Genomic DNA, 27,451 nt, shown 5'->3' with positions numbered 1-27,451 from the left:
TCGAGGAACCCGAGAAGAAGAACCTGGCTGAGATTCTGAGCCTAGAGCCCTCGGGGCATCAGAGCCAGACACATTCCTTCCCTTTGACATCGTCTTGGACTACCCCCTTCCCCCCCCCCCCCAAGCCGGGCACAATGGCGCCTTCAGCCCCCAGAGATCAATGGGCTATTGAATACTGCACGCCACGGGGTCATAGCAGGCTCTCTTTCCCTAGAGCTCCTTGTCCTCCTCCCCTCCCCAAGTCCCCTCTGCAGCCCTGTGGAAGCAAGGTTAGGGCGGTCACTGGGAGTTCCAAGGAGCTGGAATCTTCCTTTCATTTCCCCTTCTCTTTTCCTTCAGCTCTAGCTTCTTCCAGAACAATCGATCCCATCCTCTTGCTTCAAAGTCACAGTGTTGGAGCATCCTTGGGGAAGACTCAGGGGGATTTAAAGAGAGAGATGGTGGAATCATTGTAAGGGAATATGCTTGATAACTTCCCCTCCATGTTCCCTACTAGAACTGTTAAATAGATGGATATGAGTGAGACCACCAAAACGCTGAAATAAGGAGATGAGGGGGGAGAGGTCAGAGTTACATTTCCCTCAAATTTCCCTTCCTCTGTCAGATGGCCAGCAAAGAGGGAATATGAGGCCAGAACAGGTCTGAAGCAATTCCCAATAAAGCCACACTCTCAATTTTGTGTTTTCTCCATCATAGAAAAAAAAAAAATCAAGGCCGAGACTTCTGTCTGGATGGGGAAAGGGTACCAAGTCAACCTTCTTCCCCCCATTGCCCAAAGCTCCAATGCCCTCTCAGGCTGCCCCCCTGGCTAGATTTCTGCTTCCCCTTCTTGTCCCAGCTCCCCCTTCCCCTACTTCGCAGCCTACCCAGTTTCCATGGAAACGGGGCTGGGAAGACTCTGCCAGGAGGCAGGCCTCCACACTTGCAGGGAGGGGACAAGAGAGAAAGGGGGGTGGTGCAGGAGGTGAATTTTCTACCATTCTTAGGGGGAAGGGAATGGATGTAGAAGATATATAATGAGGTTTTTACAGATCACTGGTGGGGAGAGTGGAGGTGAAAGAATGAGAGGGGCTGCAGAGATGTAGCTGAAGGAGAGCTGGCAGTAGAGAAGGGATACTTAGTGATTTTCCAACTCACTGGAATTGAAGCTAATTATATGGGGAGGGGGATTTATGGCATCAATAAGGGAGAAAATATATATGGGATCCAAGAACCTTTTCTTGCCCCATGAAACTCCTTATATTATTAGCTCCCTTCTCCCTGTGCATATTTGAGATGTAAGAGGTAGAACCTCCAGGAATGTGGGGATCTTAGATTTGGGGAATTGTTGAGAAGGAACTTATGGTGCAGGGAGTCTTATTGTACTGCTCAGTAGATTCACCAAAGGATCCCCCTTCAGCAGAGTTAGGAAGTACCCAGTTCACTTGTTGAGGAATTTGGGGGATCGAGACAGGAGAAAGGAGTGTTCCATAAGGGATGAAAACTGGGTATTCCATTCTTTATCTTTTAATCAGTAGCCTCTCTGTGGGTGGAACTGGGGGAGGAGAGTTGAGATGTCAGCTTGGGACCAAGGTAATGGGGAGATATAGACAGGTAAGAGAAATACATGAGGTAAGGGAGGGGGAAGCCAGCTTGAGTGAATCTGCAAAGCTCATTCCCATTCTCCTAAGAAGGAAAAACTGAGCCCTTTGTAGGGATGACAGGGACAAGAGCAATGAGGCCTTTTAATAGAGGAAATTGGGCAAAAGACTCAGTTTCCTGAGAATTTTAGCCTAGGATTAGGGGAAATGGGGGATGAGACTCCTAGGAAAAGAGGGTGCTGACACTGGGAGAGGGACAGCAGGCTATCTCTAGAGGAAGAATAGAGGAAGCGAAGGAGGTCCCTAAGGATCACAGAATCTTCCTGGGCTGAGAGCACTCTCCTTCCCTTTCACTCTGCCTCTCTACACAACCCCTAACACAGCCATGGCGTTTGCTTATTTTGGTTATTTTTTGATCAGATATTTTGGCACTGTGCACACTGCCTCCTGTTGCCATGGCAGCCGTGACAGGGGCTGAGGCACCGTGAGAAAAATACCAAAATTAATGAGTGAGTGAAAGTGCAGCCGAGAGAAAAACAAGGTTAAAAAAAGAGTTAAAACAGTAATGAAAACAGGCTTCCCAGCTCCACAGCAAAGCAGCTGCTATGGCCTCCCTGGAGCAGCAGCCCCCACCCTGGGCTCCCTGGCATCTCCGGGCCCTGCATCATAGTACATACTTCTTACAGAATCCCAGCTATAAGCCCAGGTAACAGCAGCCTCTTAACTAAAATCTCAGATACAAGAGTAGCAAAACTACAATTCCTGGTAACAGCATGTGTGCCAAGTACCAAGATCCCAAGCATCAGCTTTTCAACTCCTAGGCAACAGCATCCCAGCTACAATCACAGAAAACTGTATCCCACCTACAATTCCAAGAAACAATATTCTAACTATCCGAATCCAACATTTCCAGCTACAATACCAGATGGCAGTATTTCAGTCATAAATCAAAGAGTAATTGTAGCCGAAGCTACAAAACACAGGTGTTAGCCACAGTCTTAGGCACAAGAGCATCCCAATTACAATCCAAACCCTCATTTATTTCTCCCCCCTTCCCCTATCCCAGCAATCCTTGTATAACCCTATATATGTATATATAGATACATACATATATATACATACATACGTATATATATATATATACATACATACATACACACACACATGTATATAGCTACAGTCCCAGATACTATCAATTCCAGGACTTAGGGTAACAGTCTTCCTTGCTAAAGCAATCCTTTCCCAGCTGCTCAACTCGTTAGGCAGTGTCCCCTCCCAGTTTGGTGTGGAGCCAGGATCTGGTCTTCTGTCTCCTCAGATGCCACTTCCCTCCTCCTTCAAAATGCTGGCCCCCTTCCTCAGTTTATATCTTTTCCACCTGCCCATTCCCCTAAGGCAATTCAGATCTCACCCATCCCCCTTGGGTATTCTTTTGCTTCTGGATTTTGCTTTCTCTTTCCTGAGTTTTCAGGAAAAGATCCTTTGAAGCTAGGGGTTAGGGACAGGGAGGTGGAGTGGGTAGGAATTAGGACTAGTCTGGCCCGGTTCTGCTTCTTCCACTCAGTGGAAGATTTGGGTTTAATTGTGGAGGAGCAGGGACTGGAGGAGAACATCTGTGTGATTAGCATTTCCTGCCCAGCTCTGCGGCTGCTTCTCCTGTGGAGTCCTGAGTGAGCAGAAGAGAACAGAGGAGCCTTTGAATGGCTCACAGCAGACGGGAGCCGGGTTTGCTGCGTGTGGCTGGGGGGGCGGGGGTTGGGAGGTTGGGGGATTTGGAGGGCAGCTCTGCTTGTTAAAGATTATTTCCCAACTTCATTATCTTCTTCCCTAATATTGCTTTCTCTAGTCTAAATCTTACTAGAAGGGGAGAGAGGCAAGAAAGTGAAATCTGGATGTAGCCAAGATGATGGCAAGATGATTGGTCTTGACCCTCCATGCTACTTAAAGCAAAGAGGTAAATTAACTATTTTCCCTCAAGAATCAACTCTGGCTTCTTAAGAGAACAAGGAGGTAATTTAGGGGTTGAGAGAGAAAACGTGATCTAGAATGGCTACCAGGAAAGGATGTCTTTGGGCAACTTCCATCCTCTCAAATGCTCATCACTCATCCCAACGACAATTCAACTGTGGTGAAAACCCAGCTTCAAGGTAGAGAAAAGACAGAATGAAAAAGAGAGCAATATAGGACATAATAACAGTGCTAGTGAGGTAGTGGAAGATAGGGATGAAGAGACAGAAGAATGGGAATTGGAGGAACAGAGAGACTAGATAAAAAGATTAAAGGACAGAGAAATGGGGAAGGAACAAATAAAGGGTTAAAGGAACAGAAGTGGACAACCAGAAACGACAGTGAAGTAGTGGAATAAAGGACACAGAGAAAGAGTCGAATGCATAAGGCTAATGTGATAGGCCCCCAATCTGGAGTCAAAGGACCTGAAATAAAGGGATAAGAGTAGTCATTTAGGGACAGACAAAGGGGCAGGGGGAGAGGGATAGGGGATTTGGAACAGAAATGAAGGGACAAGGAGAGCAAGCTAAATAGTCAGGAATGAAAGGACGGAGACAAGGACAATGGTAATATCACATTTTTGAAGATGTGATTAAGCAGAGTGACCAATTCTCTTACTGACTCTCCTGGCCCTCTTTTTTATGCTTGTCTTGGGATCTTTCTTTCCTCATCACTCTAACCTGGGCTGGAGCAGACCCCTGAAATAGAGACCCCATCTTTGTATCAGATATCATTCGATGGTTGGACTGTGCAACAAGATTTTCCCAGGCTCCTTTGCGCTAACTCCCCTCCCTCGCCCTATGGGATGTAAAGTAATGCAGAGTAAGGGAAAGACTAGAGTGATAGGGGGACCTTCTTCTACCCCTTCAACGAATCCCTGCTCTCTCCCTATTCCAATGTCTATCCCCATCTCTCTAGATACCTCTAGAGGTGTGTGTCTTGTGTTTGTGTGGCTCAGAAGCCTTTAGATGGAGCCAGAGAGCCAAAGTCGGGAGAGTAGGAGCGTGAGAACCCCTGCGTGTATGTGAGACACTGCGTGTGACACGGTGTATGTGTGACACCAGGCGTGTGGCTCTGTGTGCGTGAGGCGCTGCGCGTGTGACACCGCGATGTGTGTGCCATGCTAGGGGAGATTGCCCGAATCTCTGTGTGTCTGCCCTGGAAGCTCGCGGGCAACTGTGCCTGGCCCCAGCTCTGCTGCCCCTAGGGGCGGGTACTGGGGGACACTGGAATGCCACTGGGGAAGTCGGAGTGAGGGTAAGGGGGTGGAAACAAACCCGAGTGGTATTATCTCAGCCTGCCCCCCTGAAGCCTAATCTTCCACTTACAACCTTTGGAGGCTCCTCCAGGGCTGCCCAATTCCCTCCTCGATTTACCCCTCAGTTAGTGCCCCACCCCCACAGCCCAGTGCGGCCACTAAGTCTGACCACTGCGTCTTCGGGGGAGTGGAGCTTGAGGGTGGGGAGAGGTTTGTCGAGGACATTCCTATGTCATCAAAAACCTGGTGGTACCCATAGGAGGGAGCTCTGGGGTCTGGGGGGTAGAAATTATTGTTAGAAAACCAAGAAGGGTCCCGAGGGAAATGGAGCTATACAGTGGTAGCACACTTCCTCCTCCATTTTCATTTCTACATCCCGTGGAGTGACAGGTGCTGGACCCCGGTAAGGGTCACGGGGCGGGAGTGGGGTTGGGGGAAGAAATTGGTGGCAATGCTTAGAATTCAGGGGGCGATAGATCTGGGATCCAGTTTATCCGGAGTCCAAGAATCTAATTCTCGGGGAATCAAGAATCTCAGAGTGGAGATGGAAATTGACTGGGGCGTTTTGGGGTGCTAATGCAGAGATTTGAGGGGTGTTTGGGGGTCCCTTCTGGGCTAAGAGTGATCCTGGAGCTCCACACCCCCCCCCCGTGCGGGGGGGCGGGGGAGTGGGGTGGGGGGAGGAGTGAGGCGGGCAGGCCGGGAGGGAGGGAGGGAACGCGAGAAGGAAGGAGGGAGGGAGAAAGGGAGGGAGGGAGGGAGGGGGCGGGCCGGGCTGAGAGCTCCGCTCGGTTCGTTCGGCTACCGCCGTTGCCGCCTCACACACTCCAGGAGCCGAAGCTCGGCGCGGACACGGAGCAACCCGGGGCTGGTGCGCCTGGAGCCCGAGCCCAGTCCGCCTCACCCGGAGCCGGAACCCGAGCCCCGCCTGGAGCCGGCTCATGGACAGCGGAGCCGGGAGCCGGCGCTGCCTCAAGGCGGGTAAGGAGCGACATACTAAAGCCTGGCGGCGAAGGCTGCGGGAACCGAGCGGAGATCGGACCCGAGCGGCCGGAGCGACTATGGCCGGCTTTGCCCGGTGGGGGAGGGGAGTGGGTGAAGGATGGAACTGGGAGAGGATGGGTGGGGGTAAAGATTGAGTCTGATCGGGGGGAATCGTGTCCCTGCTTCTGTTGGTGTCCCCGTCCAACCAAGACGCTTGGGTCCCCTGAGGCGGGTGACCCCCTCCCCCAGGGACTAGGGGCGAGATTTGGTGGCGGGGGCGCTCCCACCCGGTTAAGGCCCGCAGGAAGGGAGGTGCCCGGAGCGGGGGGCAGTAGGGGGCGGGGGAAGGGGCTCCCTAGGAGTACCCTTGCTATTGGCCCTCCTCTGTTCCCTTAGTCTTTCACAATCTTGGAGTGTGTGTTATGTATGTGTATGTAAGGTGATGGTGGTGGTGGTGTGTATGTATATGTATGTATATTTGTGAGTGTGTTAGTGGGGGCGGGTGGGGGCGAATCCACTTGCATCCTTCCCTCTGGCCCGGCTGCCTGGACCAGTTCCCGCCTGGAGTCCCGGCTCTGGGAGTGGGCAGGGGAATGGATGCAGAGCCTAGGAGCTGCGTCAAGGGGAAGGGTGGTGAGAGCCTGGGGGCCGGGGATGGAAAAGAGAAGCTCGGGGGTTGGGATGCGGTAAACGCATGATTTTTTTTGCGGGGTACGCGCACTGCCGGCGTTTGGGCGGTGGGAGGGAGGTGGCTCTCTGAGGAGAGATCTACCGAGTGAAGCTCCCCCTCCGCACACATCACCTCTCTAACCCTCCCCCCTCAATAACACTTGTTGTGCCTCGTGTTCCCTGGAGCGCTTCTTGGTCCCCCCAGATTTTGAGATAAGGAGATAGATCCCCACACATATCACACAGCCTGATGCAGAAGCACCAGCATAAAAACATCTTGAGAAACACACGAAGACACATCAGGGTGAGCACACACCCCAGCACTCATCTCACATACACCCTAACATCCACTGCTTCTCTCACACACACACCCTACAGGCACACACTAACGTAGTGTTCACTTACACCTACCTATCAGCACACACCCCAAGACACTGTCTCTGTCTTTCACACACAGCCTCCTTTTTTCCCCAGGTGACTAAATTTAGATGGGGGAGGGCTACTTTGACCAGCTCCTCAGGGGACCCTGTTTCCCAGATTTACCCTGTAGTCGCTTCTGTTTGAATCACGACATTGTTATAAATGTCAGGCTTGCCAGAGTCCTAGCTGCTGCTACTTCTCAGCTCTGCTCAAGATTCAGATTGTTGTTTCTTCCCTGCACCTCTTCTCCATACTCTCAGTTCTTTCCTCTCCTTTTAGTAGTCAGTATCTTGAATCAGTCTGGGCTCAGCAGTCAGTAATTCTGATTATAGTTCAGAGAGAGAGAGAATAAATGAATAAATCAGAAAGCATTTATTGACTACTATATCATAAGGACTATGCCCCAAGCTGGGTTTCAAATACAAAAATGTCCTGGAGGGGCTTACATTCATTTAATGGGAGAAAACCACACATGAGGGAGAATGACATAGAAGAGGTATTTGGTTTGAAAGTTACTTGGAAAGTAAGTAGAGTCATGGAGGAGCAGATTGATAATACTAGTTTAAGGAGATATAGCTTTCAAGGGAACATTTGCCCTTTCTGCCAATCGCTCAGCTAAGTCCTAGAGACCCACCTCAAGCTCAGGTTGCTGTGATTGGGCCTAAAGCCTTAAGAATAGCTTTCTCAGGGGGTGGAGGTGGAAGGTCTTAGGTGCCTGGCAGCTTGTCCTGCAAAGTGGCCCCAAGTGTTTGTGTTACCCCATCCTTGCCAGGGAATAGGTCAAATGTTGGCTCCCTCACAACGCTTGTCACTATGTTAGCCCAAGCACACCTGTATCACTAGGGAACACCTAAAATTATGAACTGGGGTTTAAAAAGTCAGTGGTAACATGTAAAAGTCACTTCGCCCAAGAGAAGAAAAAACTCCAGAGCTCAGAGAATCAGTAATGAATGCATTTATATATGACCATGGCTTTCATGGGTACACATTTGAGCTCAACCGATAGACATGCAAAGTCATACCGTATAATACATGGAACACACATTCCCCTTCTGGCTCAATTCTTTCCTGTTTTCCCAGACTCTCCTTTGCTTGACCTCCATTTTCACCCTATTCCCCATTAGAATAAGAGAAAGGGAAGACTTTCCCCTTTGCATATTGTGGAAGGTTTTACCCTCCCCCCAGTGAGAAGGTGAAGGTTGGGGATTTCTAACAGCCTTAAAATGGGGCTGGGCTAGGCCTAGAGTGGGAGGGGAATTGAGGCCCAGGAACAAATTCATCCCCTCCCCCACTTCCGGCTAGTGTCTTCTCCTTTCCTCCCCCTACTCTTTATTCCCTGGGAGAAATTGCCAATGAATGATTTCCCCCATCCCCCCATGTCTCTTGAGCTAATACTTTTGTGATTCCTGACCCTTCCCTCCCCATCCAACCACATCATCCTTACATTCATTCCTTCTTAGTTTTTGATCTTCCTCTAAGGTTGCTTAAATGAAATACTGAATTAAAAACTGCACTCCTAGTGTGAGGGGGACAATTTCAGGGAGCTCTTGGGGATCCGAGGAAGATAGTGTTCACATTGAAGGATTGCATTTGAATCCTCACCATAAACTAGTCAGAAAATTCCAGTGGCTTGGCTGCCCCTAAGCCATAATCCCCTCTTATTGTTTACAGTCTTCTCTTAAGGCTCTCAGAGGAGACATCTCCTCAATCACTTAGGTTCCAGAGAGAGAGCCCCTGCAGCATCAGAAGCTCTACCCTTGTCCCCGGTTTTTCCATTCCTTTCCTTTCTCCTCCCACTCCCCCGCCCCCCACAAATACCCCTTTTTTAGAACCCTTCTCCCTTGAGTTTGAAACTGCTTTGTTGCACAAGAGGAAGGCAGAAACATCTTTGATGGGTGGGACATATAACAGTTGTACAGATTCCTCTCTCATTGACTCTGAGGGAATGCCAGATGTATGTTATGGAAAAGGCCCAGTTTTTCCATTCAGCATAAAGGAAAATTTCAAATACTAAGATACCTGACCAATACCAAGAGTCATGTTGTGAAAAGGGACAGTTTCAGGGGGTCCTGGAATAGACCTTCCAGAAAAAAGGGAGGCTGGTATTATAGCATTAAGGAAGGAATAGAGCCTAGAGTGCTAGGAGGAGATTAGTAATTGGTTGTGGTTGTTTTGTGGACCCTATGACAGAAGTCCAGACTATTGTACATTGGGAACCACAGGGGATGTCTGAAGTTCCTGAGTCCCTGGGACTAAGATTGGGATTTGAGTTTGTGTCCAGGGCAGGGAAGAGTGAATTTATAAGAAAATGCAAGTTAGATTGAGGTTATAATCGAGTCTGAAATAAAGGATAGTGAAAAATAAAAGATCACCCTGGGGGAGGGGCAGCATTAAAGGGGCCAGTATGAGTCTGGTTTGTGGAGAATGGCTTCTGTCTCCTGGGACCCTTGGAACATGAGGGCAGATCTAGTTCCTGTGGCAAGGAATCAGCAGTTGTCCTTTTGAAACAAGAGTTAAAGCTAAGGGACAGGGGGAGATTCACAACTTTCTTCCTCCTAGAAACCTTCACATAAGTACCTAGTGACTTGGGTCACCCACACTTTATGATTACTTCTTTTTTGGGGTCTCTTTGCCTTTATGCTTTCAATTTGTATTTTATCATTTTGTACTTGTTGATACGTTGTTCTGTAATTTGTCTTAAATCGCTTTGGATATATTTTTGCCATCCTCAAATATATTATAAGCTTCTTCAAGGAAAAGAATCCTCTTTTTTTTTTTCTCTCTCTCTCTCTCCCCTAAATAGATTTTTTTTTTTTTTAAACTATCATCATCCCTCTGACTTGATGGGTGTAAGGTGAACTGGAAACCTGAAGACAGCCTCTGTTCCTGAATTCCCTCTCCTTTTCCCCCCAGTCCCAGAAGGGAGCAGATTTTTTTCTTTTTTCTCCTGGAACACCTATTAGCACTCTTCCCCATTTTGTGCTTCAAGGTTCCAGAATGATTAAGAATCTGGTCCCAACTCTTTCTATTTCCTCACTATCTTAGTATGTCCAGACGTCTGTGTCCTAGGTTGATGAGAAGTCTCCCGGATGGATGGGAGGGGCAGAGCTCCTGCTTTGAATCTGGGTGGAGAATGAGGGAGGAGAGAGAAGAAAATTTCCTAACTGCTTAAAAAGCTTCTGATTGGAAAGATAACTTCCAATATCTTCCTAGGACAAAGTCCAAGGTTGGGGGAGGGGGCAGGGAAGTAGCTAGCCACTTGTTTTATAGCTCCACCTATGCTAATGAAACCAGTCTCTATGCCTGTGGGTCTATCTGTATTAGAATGATTCCACTCCAGTCCAGCCTGAGTTGAGTTAGGGTTTTCATAACTCTTTTTCCTCCTCCCTCCCAACCCTCTCAGAGTAAATCAGCATCGTTCTCTTTTCTGGGATTATCTCCTTCCAGATATCAGGGAAGCAGAGGTATATGGATCAGAGGCTCACAGCTTCTAAGCTCTCCATTAAATTCTGATTATTCCAACCCATGCCCTCACTCCTTTTCAAGAAGTAGTCTTTCTTTGTTCACCAGGCTCTCTCTTCATGTTTACACCCTTTTATTTTTCAATCTAACCTTTTCCTCTTGTGGCCTTTGCTGGTCTTGATCTCCTTTTCTAGAATCCCTCTTTGTTTTGCCCTCGTTTTGCACCCATTCCCCATACAGATCCAGCTTGCTCTAATTCTCTCATGGAATACTAGACCATTCATTTCTTCTCCCCCAAGGATTCTAAGGTTGTAGACTTTTCTCCTGCCTTGGTGTGGGAATCTAACTGATCGAAGCAGGCCCACAAGGCTAAGGGGATTTCTGCTTCTAAACCAGGAAATTGTTTGGGATGAGAAAGGTAAGGGTAAGATGGCGTGGAGGTTGGTATTTCTGGTTAGTATGAAATTCTTGGAACTATTTCTCCCATTTCTTATCTAGGGGACCTGGCCTGTATTTCTTAGACTGTTTCCTCAATTCAAAACACTAAATGATTGAGATAGATTCTCATTCAAATCCATGCCTTATTCTATACCCTAGTTGTGCAGTAAGTGTTGAGCAGGGCCCGCTAATCAAAGTAACAAAAAATAGGGACAGATAGCCTTAAAGTTGGTGTTTCCTGATTTCCTTTGCTTAATCCTAAGAGTTGGGAGTCTTGGGTGACAGTCCTAGGGTAAGTGAATGTGGTTGTGGGTGCTGGTAATGAAGGTATGTCTCTTTGTTCTCGAATTAGTTAAGAACAAGGTTTTATTTATATGGAATACTAGAGAAGTAGAGGTTACAGTCCCTGGAATTTACTGTCTAGGTAGGGAGATAACACCTAAGCTTTAAAGGCTAAGTAATAATAACCCAAATAATAATGGGAGAGTTGTTAGTTGATTCATTGCTTAATAGGTGGTACAAATAAGAGTTATGAGTTCAGAGGACGAGGAGATTAGTGTGGGCTGAAGTAATGGGGGAGTTTTTTTGGAGGAGGGATTTCTTAAAGTGAGTATTAAAAAACTGCTTAATTTTTCCATGTGAGGAGGAGCAAGGAGATAGTTCACCTGTATAAGGTATTGGGCAAAAACTGGAAGATATGAATATAAGGGACATGGTTAATATATGTATAACTTAAATGAGGATTATTCTAGGATAGGAGTTCTTAACATGAGGCCTGTGAAATTATTTAAAAATACGTTTATAGCTTCCAATATAATCAGTTTCCTTAGTATTCCTATGTATTTTTTATTTTATGCATTTAAAAAACATTATTCTGAAGAGTTCATAGACCTTTCCAGACTGCCAAAGTAGTCCATGATACACACAAAACAGCTAAAACCCATCCTAGGAGAATAAAAATGGATAAAATTGGAAATCATGGGACCATAAAATTTATAAGTAGAAGAGATTTTAGAAATTATGTAGCCGTGTCCGTTCATTTTTTATAGGAAGAAACTGAGGCCCAAAGAGTTGAATGAAGTGGTTTGAGGTCCACATTTTTTCTCTAAGTTGGGAGTGGATCCTAATTGCCAGGTCTAGGAGTTTGAAGTAGATGAAATCTAGCTCCTCTTTTTTTTTTTTTTAAACCAAAGTCGGGGTAGGGAATAGGGGAGCAGACTGCAAACACACTGGTTATTGTCATAAACCCTATTTGCACATTCAAGAGGTAGCAGAACAGGAAATTGAGAGAAGTGTGGTTTTGGTAAAAGGCTTTGGATAGTAGGCTGATACCTTGAATTGGGATTGAGCAGAGGTCTTGGACCTCCAACTCTCCTTTCTTTCTCTTTTCCTTCCTTCCCTCTTTCCCTTTCCCTCTTCCTTTCTTCCTCCTCTTTCTTTCTTTTTTAAAACAGAGTAGGGTGGATATAAAAGGAGAGTAATCACATTGTATGGAACAGAAGCTAAGGAGTGTAAAAGTCCGAGTCTGTTGAAGAGAGAAAGGAGGGGGCGGGTATTGATAGAGAGGGACTGTTGTCTTCCAGAAGAGAGCTGGGAATGACTGGGTGTACCTGGGGTGGTGATGAGGGCAGTGAGGCAAGGAGGGGTGTGTGTTTTGTGTGTTTGTGACTGTTCGGGAAGGGCTGGCAGCTCCTCTCCTAGTCCAACCTGCTTGAGTCATTGGTCAGGACTCTTGCTAGGGAACCAAGGACAGGCTAGGGCAAGCTCCCCATTGTTTCATCCTCGCTCTTAGCCCTGACCCCAATTTTGGCCTCTGCCCTTTCCAGACCATATGAGCCCTGTCTTAATCAGTCACAAGCTTGGTATGTACAGTCTCCACTTCCCGTCACTAGGTTGCTGTTCCCCTTTAGCCTAGAAGTCACCTGCACCTTTGGTAAATTCATTTTCATTTCCTGGGCCACAAGCCAGTGTGGATGATGGTATAGTAAAGACGTTTGTGTGTCACAGAGCCCTTTAGTAATCTGTGAAATTTATGGATCTTTCTTAGAATGATACATTTAAAGATAAAAAATAAAAAACATAGGATTACAAAGGAAAACCAGTTTTGTTGAAATATGATCATCAAAATATTAATTTAAAAAAACCAAATTTACAGACCCTGAGTTAAAAATCTCTACATAATAGAAGAATTTTACATGTTTAACATACACTTGCCCTCTAGGGAAGAGGATGGGGGGAAGGGAGGGAAAAAATTTGGAACACAAGGTTTTGCAAGGGTGAATGTTGAAAATTATCCATGCATATGTTTTGAAAATAAAAAAGCTTTAATAAAAAAAATATTAAAGAAGTTCTACATAGTGGGGAGATAAGACCCCTCCTCCCAAGTCTTTAACCTTTAAGGGCTGCCCAACAAAATGACATGAAGATACATGTCCCTTGGGGTCCTAGCATCAGAAGTAGTGTGTGTGGGGGTCTAGAGGTATATTTGGCGGTACCAGACACACTAGAATGGGGGACCTTTTGGACAGAGGCTCCAGGCATTGTCTTCTTTCTCTATCTTAGTATCAGGGTAATTACAATGAGTAACTAAATGGAGGTGCCAGTGAGAGGGAGGTGCAAAATCAGAGAGGGAAGAAAGGAAGCTGAACTGGGGAGCTCTTGTCAGTTGGCTCAGGGCGTTTCTCCCGTGGGAGCTGCTTTGCAGCTCTGTTCTAGGGCCTCTTACCTGGATTTCCAGCTGCCTCCTTCTTCTGTTCCCAAGCCACCTGCAAGCTGAAGTCTGGATTTTAAGCTGGGGCTTCTTGCCTAAGACTGAGCCAGGCTCGGGATGGGGGGCCTGGTTCTCCAAAGAAAGGGATTGCTTGTAGCTGACGTTCTGCCTTTGTATCTTTGCTCTGTCCTAGCCCTTCCGACCCCGCTGCCTGCCAGGATGGGGCCCCCAAGGTCTAGCCTGGGCTCCTGGTGGAGGCTGTTGCTACCTCCCGTGCTGCTGGCCCTGCTGCTTGCCCCCTCCCCAGGAGCCGCCACCAGGGTGGTGTACAAGGTGCAGGAGGAGCAGCCACCTAACACCCTCATTGGCAGCCTGGCTGCCGACTACGGCTTCCCGGATGTGGGACACCTGTATAAGTTGGAAGTGGGCGCCCCGTACCTTCGAGTGGATGGCAAGACGGGGGACATCTTCACCACAGAGACCTCCATTGACCGGGAAGGGCTGCGTGAGTGCCAGAACCAGCTGCCGGGGGAGCCCTGCATCCTGGAGTTTGAGGTGTCCATCACGGATTTGGTTCAGAATGGCAGCCCCCGACTCCTGGAGGGCCAGATTGAAGTGCAAGACATCAATGACAACACGCCCAACTTTGCCTCCCCGGTCATCACACTGATGATTCCAGAAAACACCAATGTGGGCACCCTCTTCCCCATCCCTTTGGCTTCGGACCGCGATGCTGGCCCCAATGGTGTGGCCTCCTACGAGCTACAGGCCGGACCTGAGGCCCAAGAGCTCTTTGGGCTCCAAGTGGCTGAGGACCAAGAGGAGAAGCAGCCGCAGCTCATTGTCATGGGCCACCTGGACCGGGAACGCTGGGACTCCTACGACCTGACGATCAAGGTCCAAGATGGCGGCAGCCCGCCGAGGGCCAGCAGCGCCCTGCTGCGGGTCACCGTGCTGGATACCAATGACAACGCACCCAAGTTTGAGCAGCCTTCCTATGAGGCAGAACTGTCGGAGAACAGTCCTGTGGGCCACTCTGTCATCCAGGTGAGACTCCAAGTCAGGTGAGATTCTCACACACATTCTGAGGTGTCCTTCCCACGAGGCTATTCGGTGCCAAGGGCCACCTTTGCTTCCCAGCCTCCCAGTCCATTCTCTCCTTTTGGATGGATTCCCCAACTAGCTTTCCCCAGGTTGGGGCCCATGAGGCAGAAGGCCGGACAGCTGAAGGAGGGAGGGATATGCTGGTACACTGACTAAAGGCTCCCCATTAGCAAAATCATGGGAACAGCCCCAGGGGCCATTGGGTTTTTGGGGCCATTGTCTAGGACCAGAGGAGCCATCTTCCCAGACAGGTAGGTGTATCTCCTGCTGTCATCTTGGACTCTGGCCTCATGCCAGCCTTTGCTCTTCTCTAATTCCCCATGAGCTGTACCTTTGAAGTTAGGGTGCAGGGGAAGAATTCAGCCCTGTGGTCATTTTTCACCGTTATCTGCCCTAAGATGTATATGCCTTCTCTTAAGATCCAAAGTGGAAGGAGATGACCCCACTAGAATCCTAGCATCAGCATCATAGGGTGGTCTACGACCTTACAGAGAGACTTAGAAAGAGGAATAGGGATTAAAGAGAGAAAGGGATGGGAGTCAGAAATGGGGAAAAAATAACACTGAAAAAGACAGGAATATAGAGAGAAACTGAAGAGAGACTGAGGTGGGGCTTGAGAAGGAGGGAAGAGACAGAAGGATTGGGAGACGGAAATGGGAAAAAAACAGGAAGAGAGGCAGCTATGGTGGAGACACCGAGATGAGAAAAAGACAAAAATAGAGGAGACCAAGAAGGAGAGGTACAACAGAGAGAAATAGGGGTGGGAGAATTATAAAGACACACAGAAACCAGGAAAGATAAACAGATGGAGACAGGGTAAGGCAGTGACTGTGGGAAAACCAGATAGAAACTCAGATTGCCAGAGATAAAGACTGTGAAGAGCAGAGTGAGACAAAGACATTCAGCCAGATAATAGGAAGAGGGAGAGGAAAGAAATGGGAAGAAGAATGAGAACTTTTTAGTATTTTTGGAATTGAGGGAGTGAGACTTAGGCAACAAAAAGTCTGGAATCTGGAAAAAGAATGGACAAGGGAAATGTCCAATGTGGTCAGCAACTAGGGAAGGGGTCGGAGCTGGTCTCGGAATAGTCTCCAGATCTATGACTCTGCCAAGCCTGAAGTTCATGTGCCATCACCCACCCCATCTCAAACCCTCGCCTCATCTTTAAACATAGATATGAGGGAAATGACAGACAAGGATAGAGGGGAAAAATAGGGGAGGAGAAGGATACAGGTATGAAAGACAAGCAGATGAGGAAGAGGTCAAGATAGGAAGCTGAAAGGAAGAGACAAGGATAGATAAATACAGAGAAACAGCCATGGGAGAATTATAGACAGAAATGAGGAGAGATCGACAGATGGAGACAGGGTGAAGGCAAAGATTGAGAAAGCCAGATAAAAAACTCAAGAGACAGATGCCAGAGACAGATAGGGAAAAACAGAGTTAGTTTCGGGATGTACAGTCAGGAGAGGAATCGGGAAAGAAAGGATGAATTAGAGAGAAGAGTGAGAGCCTTCCAGGTTGGTGTTCTTCAGGGGCGGGGGAAACAGAAGGGGTTCCTGGCCAAGCCCCCAGACACCTGCATCTGGGAAAGGTACCCAAGAAGGAAGCATTTAGGGCTCGTGGGAAAGCCAGTTTGGGCCTCGAGAATGCTATCCAGGCCTGAATCCGCCATGGTCCTTCCATCTTCCCGGCGCCTCCGAGCTTCCTCTGCCTCCGCCTCTGACTGGGTGGTGCTGAGCCCTGTGGCCGTCGCGCCCGCCTAGTGCCCTGATGGCACCCATGTTTGGGTTGAGTGGGGCTCAGTTCGCGTTGGTGCTGGCGTGGGAGGGCGTGCCCACCATGCAGGGATAGACAACCCATTGTTTGGTGTTGGGAGCCTAGCCTGTCAGGCAGGAGCTGCCAGCCGGCTTGGTGGCCCTCTGCCAGCCCCTCCTCCCTCCCGACAGAGGGAGCCCCCAGTGGCAGCGCAGGCCAGGCCCAGCTTCCTCACGTTGCTCTGCTCCCCAGCAGCTGCCGCAACCGGTTCCTCCGGTTTGACAGAGTAGTATTGGCTGGGCCTCCGGCGCTGGCTGCTCCCCTCTGACCCACATCCCCACCTGATTGCTTCAGGAGACCCCGCGCTCAGGGCCTGACAAGCACACACACCCCCCTCCCGCCCTCCCCACCGCTGACCGTTTTTTGCTTTTCAGGCCTTTTTCTCTGTCCAGGGTATCCCTCAATGATAAGACCTCCTTACCTTTGTATTCTATTTTTTGGTTTTTAAAATACTTTCACATATAACTTCATATTTAATCCTCTTAAGAGCCCTGTAAATTTGGCAGGTTTACATGTGGGGAAACTGAGGCTCCCAAAGGTTGAGTGGTTGCCTAGTTCTGGACAGAGCTGAGACTAGGGTGTCTGCCCCAGGTTTCAGCTTTCTGCTCAAGCCATTGCTCCTTAAACCCCCGTATGCCTCCCCTCCTCCCCCAATTCCCGGCCTCTATCACTGGGGAGGGGGGATCACTAAGGGAGGTGAGGCACGCTGCCAGGTCCCAGAGTCTTCATGGACGTTTTTTTGCTCACAGGTGAAGGCCAACGACTCTGACCAGGGTGTGAATGCGGAAATAGACTACACGTTCCACCAGGCTCCCGAGGTGGTGCGCCGGCTGCTGCGGCTGGACCGGGCCACGGGGCTGATCACGGTCCAGGGCCCCATAGACCGTGAGGACGTGAGCGTCCTTCGCTTCTTTGTGCTGGCCAAGGACCGGGGGATTAACCCCAAGAGTGCCCGCGCGCAGGTGGTGGTGACGGTGAAGGACATGAATGACAACGCGCCCTCCATCGAGATCCGTGGCATCGGGCTGGTGACGCACCAGGACGGCATGGCCAACATCTCGGAGGACGTGGCAGAGGAGACGGCCGTGGCCCTGGTGCAGGTGTCCGACCGGGACGAGGGCGAGAACGCTGTGGTCATGTGTGTGGTGGCGGGAGACGTGCCCTTCCAGCTGCGCCAGGCCAGCGAGACCGGCAGCGACAGCAAGAAGAAGTACTTCCTCCAGACCACCACGCCGCTCGACTACGAGAAGGTCAAGGACTATACCATCCAGATCGTGGCTGTGGACTCGGGCAACCCGCCGCTCTCCAGCACCAACTCCCTCAAGGTGCAGGTGATGGACGTGAACGACAACGCGCCCGTCTTCACCCAGAGCCTCACAGAGGTCGCCTTCCCCGAGAACAACGAGCCCGGCGCCCTTGTCACCGAGGTCAGCGCCAGCGACGCTGACTCCGGCCCCAATGCCCAACTGGTCTACTCCCTGGAGCCTGAGCCGGCCACCAAGGGGCTCTTCAGCATCTCCCCGGAGACCGGCGAGATCTGGGTGAAGGCGTCGCTGGACCGTGAGCAGAGGGACAGCTACGAGCTGAAGGTGGTGGCGGCCGACCAGGGCAACCCCAGCCTGCAGGGCACGGCCACGGTGCTCGTCAACGTGCTGGACTGCAACGACAATGACCCCAAGTTCATGCTGAGCGGCTACAACTTCTCGGTGATGGAGAACATGCCGGCCCTGAGCCCTGTAGGTATGGTGACCGTCATCGACGCCGACAAGGGGGAGAACGCGCGCGTGCAGCTCACGGTGGAGCAGGACAACGGCGACTTTGTCATCCAGAACGGTACCGGCACCATCCTCTCCAGCCTGAGCTTCGACAGGGAGCAGCAGAGCACCTACACCTTCCAGCTCAAGGCTGTGGACGGGGGTGTGCCGCCGCGCTCGGCCTACGTCGGAGTCACCATCAACGTGCTGGACGAGAACGACAACGCGCCCTTCGTCACCGCGCCTTCCAACACCTCCCACAGGCTGCTGACGCCCCAGACCCGGCCCGGGGAGACGGTGAGCCAGGTCACGGCTGAGGACATCGACTCGGGCGTCAACGCCGAGCTGGCCTACGTCATCGCCGGCGGCAACCCCTATGGGCTCTTCCAGATCGGGCCGCAGTCCGGCGCCATCACGCTGGAGAAGGAGATCGAGCGGCGGCACCACGGGCTGCACCGGCTGGTGGTGAGGGTCAGTGACCGCGGCAAGCCCTCGCGCCACGGCACGGCACTGGTGCATCTCTACGTCAATGAGACCCTGGCCAACCGCACCTTTCTGGAGAACCTGGTGGGCCACAGCCTGGACACGCCCCTGGACATCGACATCGCCGGCGACCCCGAGTACGAGCGCTCCAAGCAGCGTGGCAACATCCTCTTTGGGGTGGTGGCGGGTGTGGTGGCCGTGGCTCTGCTCATCGCGCTGGCCGTGCTGGTGCGCTATTGTCGCCAGCGGGAGGCCAAGAGCGGCTACCAGGCCGGCAAGAAGGAGACCAAGGACCTGTATGCGCCCAAGCCCGGCAGCAAGGGCCCCAAGGGCCCCAAGGGCAAGGGCAGGAAGAGCAAGTCCCCCAAGCCCGCCAAGCCTGTGGAGGATGAGGATGACACCGGCCTGCAGAAATCCCTCAAGTTCAACCTGATGAGCGATGCCCCCGGCGACAGCCCCCGCATCCACCTGCCCCTCAACTACCCCCCGGGCAGCCCGGACCTGGGGCGGCACTACCGCTCCAACTCGCCGCTGCCTTCCATCCAGCTGCAGCCGCAGTCCCCCTCGGCCTCCAAGAAGCACCAGGTGGTGCAGGACCTGCCCCCCGCCAACACCTTTGTGGGCACTGGGGACACCACGTCCACGGGCTCGGAGCAGTACTCGGACTACAGCTACCGCACCAATCCCCCCAAATACCCCAGCAAGCAGGTAGGCCACTCGCTGAGGCTCAGCACCCCGCGGCCCCCTCCCCACCCCTACCGAGGGGCCATCTGGACCGAGGTGTGGGAGTAGAGCGGACTCCTCGCTGACAGTCACCCCAGCATGCCCACGTGCATGTCCCGGATGGCCGGGCCCTGGTCCCGGCCCGGGGAGGGCAGCCGGGGAGGGGGGACTCAGGGGGCGGCCTCAAGGCTTCCCTGCTTGACACGGGGGTGGGGGCTTCATAGGGCACAAGCCATCATAACCAAGCAAGGCCAGTGGTTTCCTGAGGGGGAGAGGGGGAGCAGAAAACAGTTTGCTCTCAGCCCAAGGGTCTGCCCTCAGCCCTGTGCCAGGGAAGAGGCTCTGCCAGGCCTGACCTGTGCCCGCCTGTGGGGGTGTGGAGAGGTCGGGGAGCACAGAGGTTTCCCCAAATTTAGGATCTCTGATGGTCAGGGTCACGGGATGGTGAGTGATAAGGCCCGACTCAGGTTCAGAGGGGGATCTTTGTTAGGTGGATTTTCTCACACACACACACACACACACACACACACACACTTATCCCTTTGTGCCTTTTATGTGTGCTGTATGTTAACCTATTCCTCTTCCCAGGGCCATGTCCAACCAGCCCAGGGACTTCTCAGGGGCTGGGCCCCAGCAATCTTATATCCGTCACTGAAAATAAAGTTTTCTATTTTTGGAGTTTTTGTTTCTTATTTTCATCTGGAAATGAGAGAAGGAGTGAGAGAGACTGGAAGCAGCCCCTTGTTCCCTTTCTTCCTTCCCATCCCATATCCCGTCACCCATCGTTTCCCACTCCCCCCCATCCCCATACCACATGCCTCCTTAACCTTTTTGTCTTCCTCACCTAGGCCCTACCCTACTTGATTGTACCTTGATTGATTCTCCCGGGCCCCAAATCCTATAAATTTGGAGACGAAGCCCTCCCCTCGGTGATAGCCATCTCACCCCACCTCCCAGCAGAACTCCCTGTCCTCTAACTTGTCTGAGTTCATCCGGTCCTTTTGTGGAATAGGGCTCTCTCTAACCTCCCTCACCTAAAAAGGGCGACCATCCCCCTGAGATTCCAACTTCCAGGCCTTCCCCCCTCCCCCCTACTAGAGCCCTAATCAAGGTCTTGGATGGTTTGATCCCTTACACTTCCTGGTCTGATCCTCCCCCCACCCGCGTCCCACCTCAATCTGAGAAGATCCAAGTCCCAGATGAAGTACCCAGGCCAGCTGCCCCAGGTGAGGTTGGTTGGTTTAAAGCTTGGGAGCCTCCTGGACTCCAAGGTGGGCAGAAGATCCTTGGAGAAATGCCCTGCTAGCTTGGCTGCTTTTCCTTACGTTCCCTGAGGATCTTGCTCCTTCCTTTCCCTCATTACCCACCCCAGAAAGCATTCATTTGACCTTTTGTTTCCCACCACCACTGAGGCTGCAAGAAGGCTGGGTATGAGGGAAATATTGGAGGAGACGGGATGGGGACGGTCACAAAAAGATGACTTAGGAATTGCTCCCAGAGGCTCCAGCCTTGTACACCAGAGTGTGGTGGGGAAGGCTCTGCCTCTGGGTGGGGTTAAGGGGTTCTCACCCAACTCTACCTCCTCCCTGCAGCCTTTTTCCTTATTCCTTCCAGCTCTTTTCTCTAGCCTCCCAGCACTGCTCACGCTCACTCTCTCTCCATCTCTCACTTCTTGCCCCCTTGGGTATGCCTTCACTTGCTCAAGATGTGTGCAGAGAGCGAGGGGGAGGAGGGGGGATGCTTTACCCAAGGCCTGGGTGAGGGACCCCAGGTCCTAAGGGAGACTACAAGGTGAGAGAAGGCCGCATCTCCATGGTGACAAGGAGGCTAGAGTAACTCCCAGGAGCCAGAGACCAGCAGCTCCAGCCTCTGAATTCTGTCCATAAACTAACCTGATTCTTCTATATCCTGAAATTGTTCAGCCCCATTCTCCAGGTTTGGGGATGGGTGAGGCAGAAGGGGTCTTAATTCCATTTAACTTAGTGTAAAACCTGGCAGGAATTCCACAGCTTCCCTTGCCAGCCCTTTCCTCTGGCTCTCTATTTTCTTTTTCCTTTCCTTCTCTCCCTCTTGTTCTTTCCTCTCTTCTCCCTTTCCCAACTCCATTTTTTCCCTTTCCTCCCATCCTCTTCTCTATTTCCCTTTTTCCTTTTCTTGAGATTTTTCAGATCTAATTCACTGTATTATCTTGTTCCTCCATTCCCTATCCTAAAATCTAAATTCATCTTTACTAATTACTCTTTGAATATCCAAACTCATCTCAATGCCTAGTACCCATCATTGTCATCAAAACACATTAATTATATACCTACTGTATGCAAAAAAAAAAAGACCCTTACCTATATTATTTTAGGGATAGGGGAGCAGGAGATATATGAGATGAGCTTATGCAATTTGCAATCTAGTTGGGGAGACAAGTCTCAGAAGGCATGTCTGGGTAAGTGCCACATGAGTAGTGCAGCTAATGACTGCTACTGGAATTGAAAGGAATTACTAAGGGCTGAGGAGATCATGAAAGACTTCCCTGAGGAGTTGAGGCTTGAGCTGGTCCTTTAAAGGATAGGATTTCAATATGTGGGAGGGCCTGGGAAGGCCATTCTCAGCAAGGAGAAAGGGATGAATAGAAGGGATGGGGTGGGGAGTTGGGGATGTGTATGCTATGTGAGGAGGAGGCTAAATATGTCAGTTAGCTGCAGGAGAGAGCTGGCACAGAGGAATGGTGGGAGACGAGCTTCAGAGGTAGGCTGGGGCCATGCCAGAGGACCTTGAATGATGGAATACAATGATTAGAATTGGAGCTGGCTGCAGGACATGAAGAGGCATGAATGGTTTTTTAAAAAGGGAAGTGACATCAGAACTATGCTTTAGGAAGATTAATCTTCTTGCCTTATGTTAAATGAGTTAGAAACAGGAAGAGTCAATTGTAATGATCTAGGACCAAGGTGGTAAAGACTTGGACTTGGGGTAATGGTTTTGAGGAAGGATGGAATGGAATCAAGGGAACCTACAAGGAAAAATGAACAGGACTCCTTGACTGGAGACAAAGAGTGAGGGAAGAGAAATAAATCAGACTAAGGTTCTGAACCTATGTGATGGAGAATATTGGTAATTGATGAGCAGGGACTGAAGAAAGGAAAACTGGCATGAGAAGCAGAAATGATGTTTTTGTTATAATCAAGTATGAAATTATGGTGGTTTGTTTACATTATGACAATGTAGAATTTAAAGTTTGAAGGGACCTTAACAGAGCCTTCTCATTTTGCAGATGAAAGAACTTGGGTCCAGAAGAAGTAATTTATACCAGATGACACACACTGTAAATAGTAGAGGACTAGATTCGAAGCCAGGTCCTTTGACCTGATATCCAATGCCTTATTAACAACATCATGATGATATTTGATAGCTGGCTGGAGATATGAGATTGAAGCTCAGGAGTATTGATGCTAATTTGGGAGTCATCTAAATAGAAATGATAGTTGAAACTATAAGAATGAATGAAATTCTCAAGGAGGGATAATGCAGATAACAAAACGAGCAGAGGGTCTATTCATGAATTTTGGAAAACACCCACATTTAGATCCTTAACCCCTGCCACCATTCTGATTCCAGTTCACTCTCATCATCCAGATCTACAGCCTGAAAGGCCCAGAATTCATGACTCATTCCTTCCCTTGATATCAAGACCCATATACCTAGGGAACTTTGGGTGGGTATTGCATTCCCAATAGTAGAGTGATCTTGGGTTGAACTTCTTGTCTGTTTCATATTTCCTATCCAGTAAATCACTTTAAATTCATCAATCTGTTTTTAGGCTTCATTGATAATTATATTTAAGTTCCCTTGGATAAGAACTGGGATTTTGAGAAGGATAGAATTGGGGAGAGAACACTGAGTCGAGAATATTCAAATCTATTCCTAAGCTACCTCCCCTTGCTCTTGTCTTGTCTGTCTTACTTCCCCTGACTCAGGATGTAGTTCTGTTGGGGAACTATGGGGTGATGGTAGTGTGGGAATGACCCAAAGCTATAAAAGAGGGAAATGAGCCTGAATCCTTCTTTTAACATCTTGGTTCCTCAAGCCCCCCATCTTTGTATCTTTCCCTCTCTCTCTTGATTTTCCCCTAATACTTCTTTAGCTCCTCATTCCTGGTTGTTACAGAGTTAGTGGCAGTCCCAAGGGAGTGCTTGGATGGCTCATTGGTGGTGCCAAATGCCAGATAGCAAGCTCTCAGGCTTCTTGGTTAATCATTAACCCCACAGGGTTTTTTCCACTCTGAACAACTCCCCACAATACCCAACCTTTGCTCCCAACCTCATCCCTAATCTCTGCTTTCTCTCAGGCCTTCATTTCCCCCAGCTCAGTATCTGGGTCACACTATTTTCTCTTCCCAGTGCCTTCCTGCTGGAATTCCAACCCCCTCCCCATTGCTATAGGGATAAATGAAGTTCTCATACCTGAATTTTTGGAGCTGTTTTCTTAGTGATGGGCAGGGTTCCAGTTGGGAAGGTGATACCTTCTAGCTTGACCCCTTCCCCCACTTCCATAGGAAATGTTGTCTTGCCATTGGTCTAGAAAGCCAACCTCTGCACTATTAACCAGGATGCCTTCGTCCTATTGTCCTATTGCTTTCTCTCATGTAGAATGTCGGCTTTTTCTTCCTTCCTATCTATCACCTTCTCTTCCCTACTTCCTTTCCTTTCTGAGGTCTAGGTTAAAGGGTTGGTAAATGGGATGGGAGGGTGAGAGGATTATAACCCTTGGGTGAGCTTCTAAAGCATGACATGGGGTGAGAGGGTCAGAATGCAGAATGGGAAGAGCAACCTGAGAAGGGGAAGGTAGTGTGGACTTTGCTGGAATTGGTGGCTTTGCTGGGGCCTGGACTTTGGGGAAGGGGGCTTTGCTGGGGCAAAGGGTGAGGGAGCATGGCCACTGTGGGGCTCTGGACAAGTTGTGGGCAAGAGCAACTGTAACCCTCCCTCTTTCCACAGTTACCTCACCGCCGTGTCACCTTTTCGGCGACTAGCCAGGCCCAGGAGCTGCAGGATCCATCCCAGCATAGTTACTATGACAGTGGGCTGGAGGAGTCAGAGACACCCTCCAGCAAGTCATCCTCTGGCCCCCGGCTTGGGCCCCTGGCACTGCCCGAGGACCACTATGAACGAACCACCCCTGATGGCAGCATAGGAGAGATGGAGCATCCTGAGAACGGTGAGGATGCCTCAGAAGTGTGTATGTGGTGCCTGAAAGAGGACTGAGAGAGGTAGAGGAGAGGACTTTTCTTCCCCATTTTGCTTCAGGACTAGTAATGAGAGCTTTCTGTGGTGTGGTGACTACTTTGAGAATAGTGAAGTTCCTTAATAAAATATGTTTTGCATGATTTCACACTTATAATTGATATATATTGCTTGCCTTCTCAGAGGATGAGTGAGGAGGAAGGAGGGAGAGAATTTAGAATTTAAAATAAATGATTTGAAAAAAAAAAAAGAAAAAAGTTCCCTAATATTAAGGCTGAGGAAATCCTAAAACTGATGAGGAATATGAGAAAAATAACTCTCCCATTTTACAGATGAAAAAAATTAAATCCAAAGAAATGAAGTGTTTTGTGTGTGTGCTTTGAATACTGGAGGGAACTTGAGAGTGATGTAGGAATATGAAGAAGGGGAAGAGATCTTGAAAATGACCAAGGGGGTCCTAGTAATAATGTGGGTGCTATGAAGATAGAAAGGATATCCCAAGAACTATGAAAGGGTCTCACTAACAATAAAGGGACCTGGAGAATATTAAAGAGAACGGAAGAAATGAAGGGAATTGTGAAGATGGCATGAAGAATCAGAGCTGTGAGAACATCCAAAGGAGAAGGTATCCCAAGAATTGTGAGGGGGCCCCAAGAGGGGTCAGTCAGTCTTGCCCACAATCTGTTCGGAATCCCATTGTGGTCATGCTCCCTCACCGTTTGCTCCAGGCTCCTTAGACGCCAGCAAAGCCCCCAAGTATTGAGCACCTAGGCCAGTTCCCTTGGGAGTTCCCATCTCAGGAACAATGTAGCATAAATGAAGCAGAAGGAAGAAGCTCTGGGACAAAGCTTGCAATGTCTTGGGTTAGAGGAGGAATAAAGTCGAGAAGGGGCTGAAAGCACCCAAGGGGCTAAAGGGCAAAAGGGAGAGAAAATCAGGGAGAAGGTACAGAGGTGTGGGCCTTGTATGTTAGTGTGAATGCGGGATGGCTGTGTATTATGAGGGACTTAAGAGATTTCCCAGTTTGGGGCCGGCCTTGGCTTCTTGACCACCAGTCTCCTGGGTCTTTCCCATTTGCGCTTCAGTTCTTGCGCCCAACAAAGTTTTCTCTCTCCCAGGCTCCCCACCGACTAGCCCCTTGGATCAAAGCTCTGAGTACTTGCCACCTGCCCACCTCGCACTCTTCCCTGTCCCCATTCCTGACTCTTACTCTTCCTTCCTTCCTTATTCCCAGTCTCCCCCCTCACACACACACTGGTTCTCAGTCATCTCGTCCTTTTTATGCCCGAGCAGAGCCGCCTGGCCCAGCAGGCAAAGCCACCAGGCGTGTGGGGGCTGCCCCATGGGGCCAAGCTCTGCTCTCCCCTAACAGTCTGGTTTTGCAGGCCGTCCCTCTCTGTCCCGTCGGGGTCCTTGACCTTCCCTTCCCAGGCTTCCCCCTTCTCCTGCCCCTGTGCTTCAGGGCCCCAGCACTCCGAGAGGTGAATAATGAGCACCATACAGCAGGCACCTCTCTGGGCACAGGGCCAAGCCAGAGTAAGGTTGTGCCAGAGGAGCTCTTTCTTGGGCACCGGCCACTTTCCAGTTTGTCCCTGAGGCCGACCTAGAAGGCAGCTGGGGTGGGGTTCGTCGCCCGCTGCCATCCCCAGGTGAGGGCAGGTAGGGGGCAGCTGCTGCAGAAACTTCTCACTCAGTGCCAGCCATTTCCGTGGAGACCTGCTGCCCAGCAACCACGCTGGCTACTGGTGATGTCAGGCGGCCAAGTCCTGCCCCTGGGGAGTTCGGGACGGGGAGCCAGGGCAGGGGTGGTGACGGAAGGGAGGGCGTCTGTGTGTCTGTACCACCACGTGTCTGCTGGAGCCGAAGGAAGCACCTCCTGGCCCGACTCCCCTCACCAAAGGTGGGATCCGGAGAGCCTGGCTCTGTGTGCACACGTGTGTATATATACGCACATATCTGAGAACTGAGGGTGGGGGGTCCCTCCTCCTAACATAATTCTGTTCTCTCCCCCAGACCTTCGGCCCTTGCCCGACGTAGCCATGACGGGCACATGCACACGGGAGTGCAGCGAGTTTGGCCACTCGGACACATGCTGGATGCCTGGCCAGTCCTCCCCAAGCCGACGGTCCAAGAGCAGCGCCCTCAAACTCTCCACCTTCGTGCCTTACCAGGACCGAGGCGGGCAGGAGCCCGCAGGCGCCGGCAGCCCTAGCCCCCCGGAAGAACGCAACACCAAAATGGCCCCCGTCCGCCTGCTGCCCTCGTACAGTGCCTTCTCCAACAGTAGCCATGATTCCTGCAAGGACTCTACCTTGGAGGAGATCCCTCTCACCCAGACCTCGGACTTCCCGCCGGCGGCCACACCCTCTGCCCAGACGGCCAAGCGCGAAATCTACCTGTGAGCCCCAAGTGAGCCCCAACCCACCTCCAGCCCCAGCCGGCTGGCCCACCCCACACCTGCCAAGGGAGGACCCAGGTATCCCTGTCCCCATCAACCGGACCCTTGGGTGAGCCGGCCCGGGGTCCCTCACTTCCTATATATCATCTCTCTTCCCTCCCTGCTCCCCGGGAGCAGGCTCCACTCATCCCCGCACAGGGCCAGTCCCCTCCTCGGGGAGACACACTGCCCCACAAGGGGACCAGGCCTTGGATCCTTCAGCACCGCTCCTGGGTCCGGCTCCCCATGCCTGCCCACCTTGGGGAGCAGAAGCCACTGCAGAGCTGGAGTCCCGGGTGGGCCCCCTTCCAATGACTAAATTCCCTCCCCCCAAAACTTCCAGGGGACTACCCCATCCTTCTTGGGGGGA

The 27,451-nt window shown here is 50.5% G+C and overlaps 1 protein-coding gene and 1 long non-coding RNA gene across 2 annotated transcripts; one reads left to right on the top strand and one right to left on the bottom strand.

The window, feature by feature from the left end:
- Positions 1–4,182: 4,182 nt before the first annotated feature.
- On the bottom strand, positions 4,183–14,051 carry LOC116421649. The gene is made up of 3 exons (XR_004232123.1): positions 13,967–14,051; positions 7,042–7,240; positions 4,183–4,285 (listed from the first exon to the last, which is right to left on the bottom strand). It is a non-coding gene; the product is annotated as an uncharacterized LOC116421649 (long non-coding RNA).
- On the top strand, positions 5,610–27,128 carry PCDH1 (protocadherin 1). Its single transcript, XM_031953455.1, has 5 exons — positions 5,610–5,826; positions 13,722–14,575; positions 17,200–19,395; positions 24,399–24,618; positions 26,658–27,128. The coding sequence occupies exons 1-5, from the start codon at positions 5,787–5,789 to the stop codon at positions 27,044–27,046; spliced, it is 3,699 nt and encodes a 1,232-aa protein (XP_031809315.1). The 5' UTR covers positions 5,610–5,786; the 3' UTR covers positions 27,047–27,128.
- The last annotated feature ends 323 nt before the right edge of the window (positions 27,129–27,451 follow it).

The sequence above is a fragment of the Sarcophilus harrisii genome, chromosome 2 (genome assembly GCF_902635505.1).
Source record: "Sarcophilus harrisii chromosome 2, mSarHar1.11, whole genome shotgun sequence".
In the NCBI taxonomy this organism is placed as follows: domain Eukaryota; kingdom Metazoa; phylum Chordata; class Mammalia; order Dasyuromorphia; family Dasyuridae; genus Sarcophilus; species Sarcophilus harrisii.
This window is presented reverse-complemented; position numbering and strand designations above follow the sequence as displayed.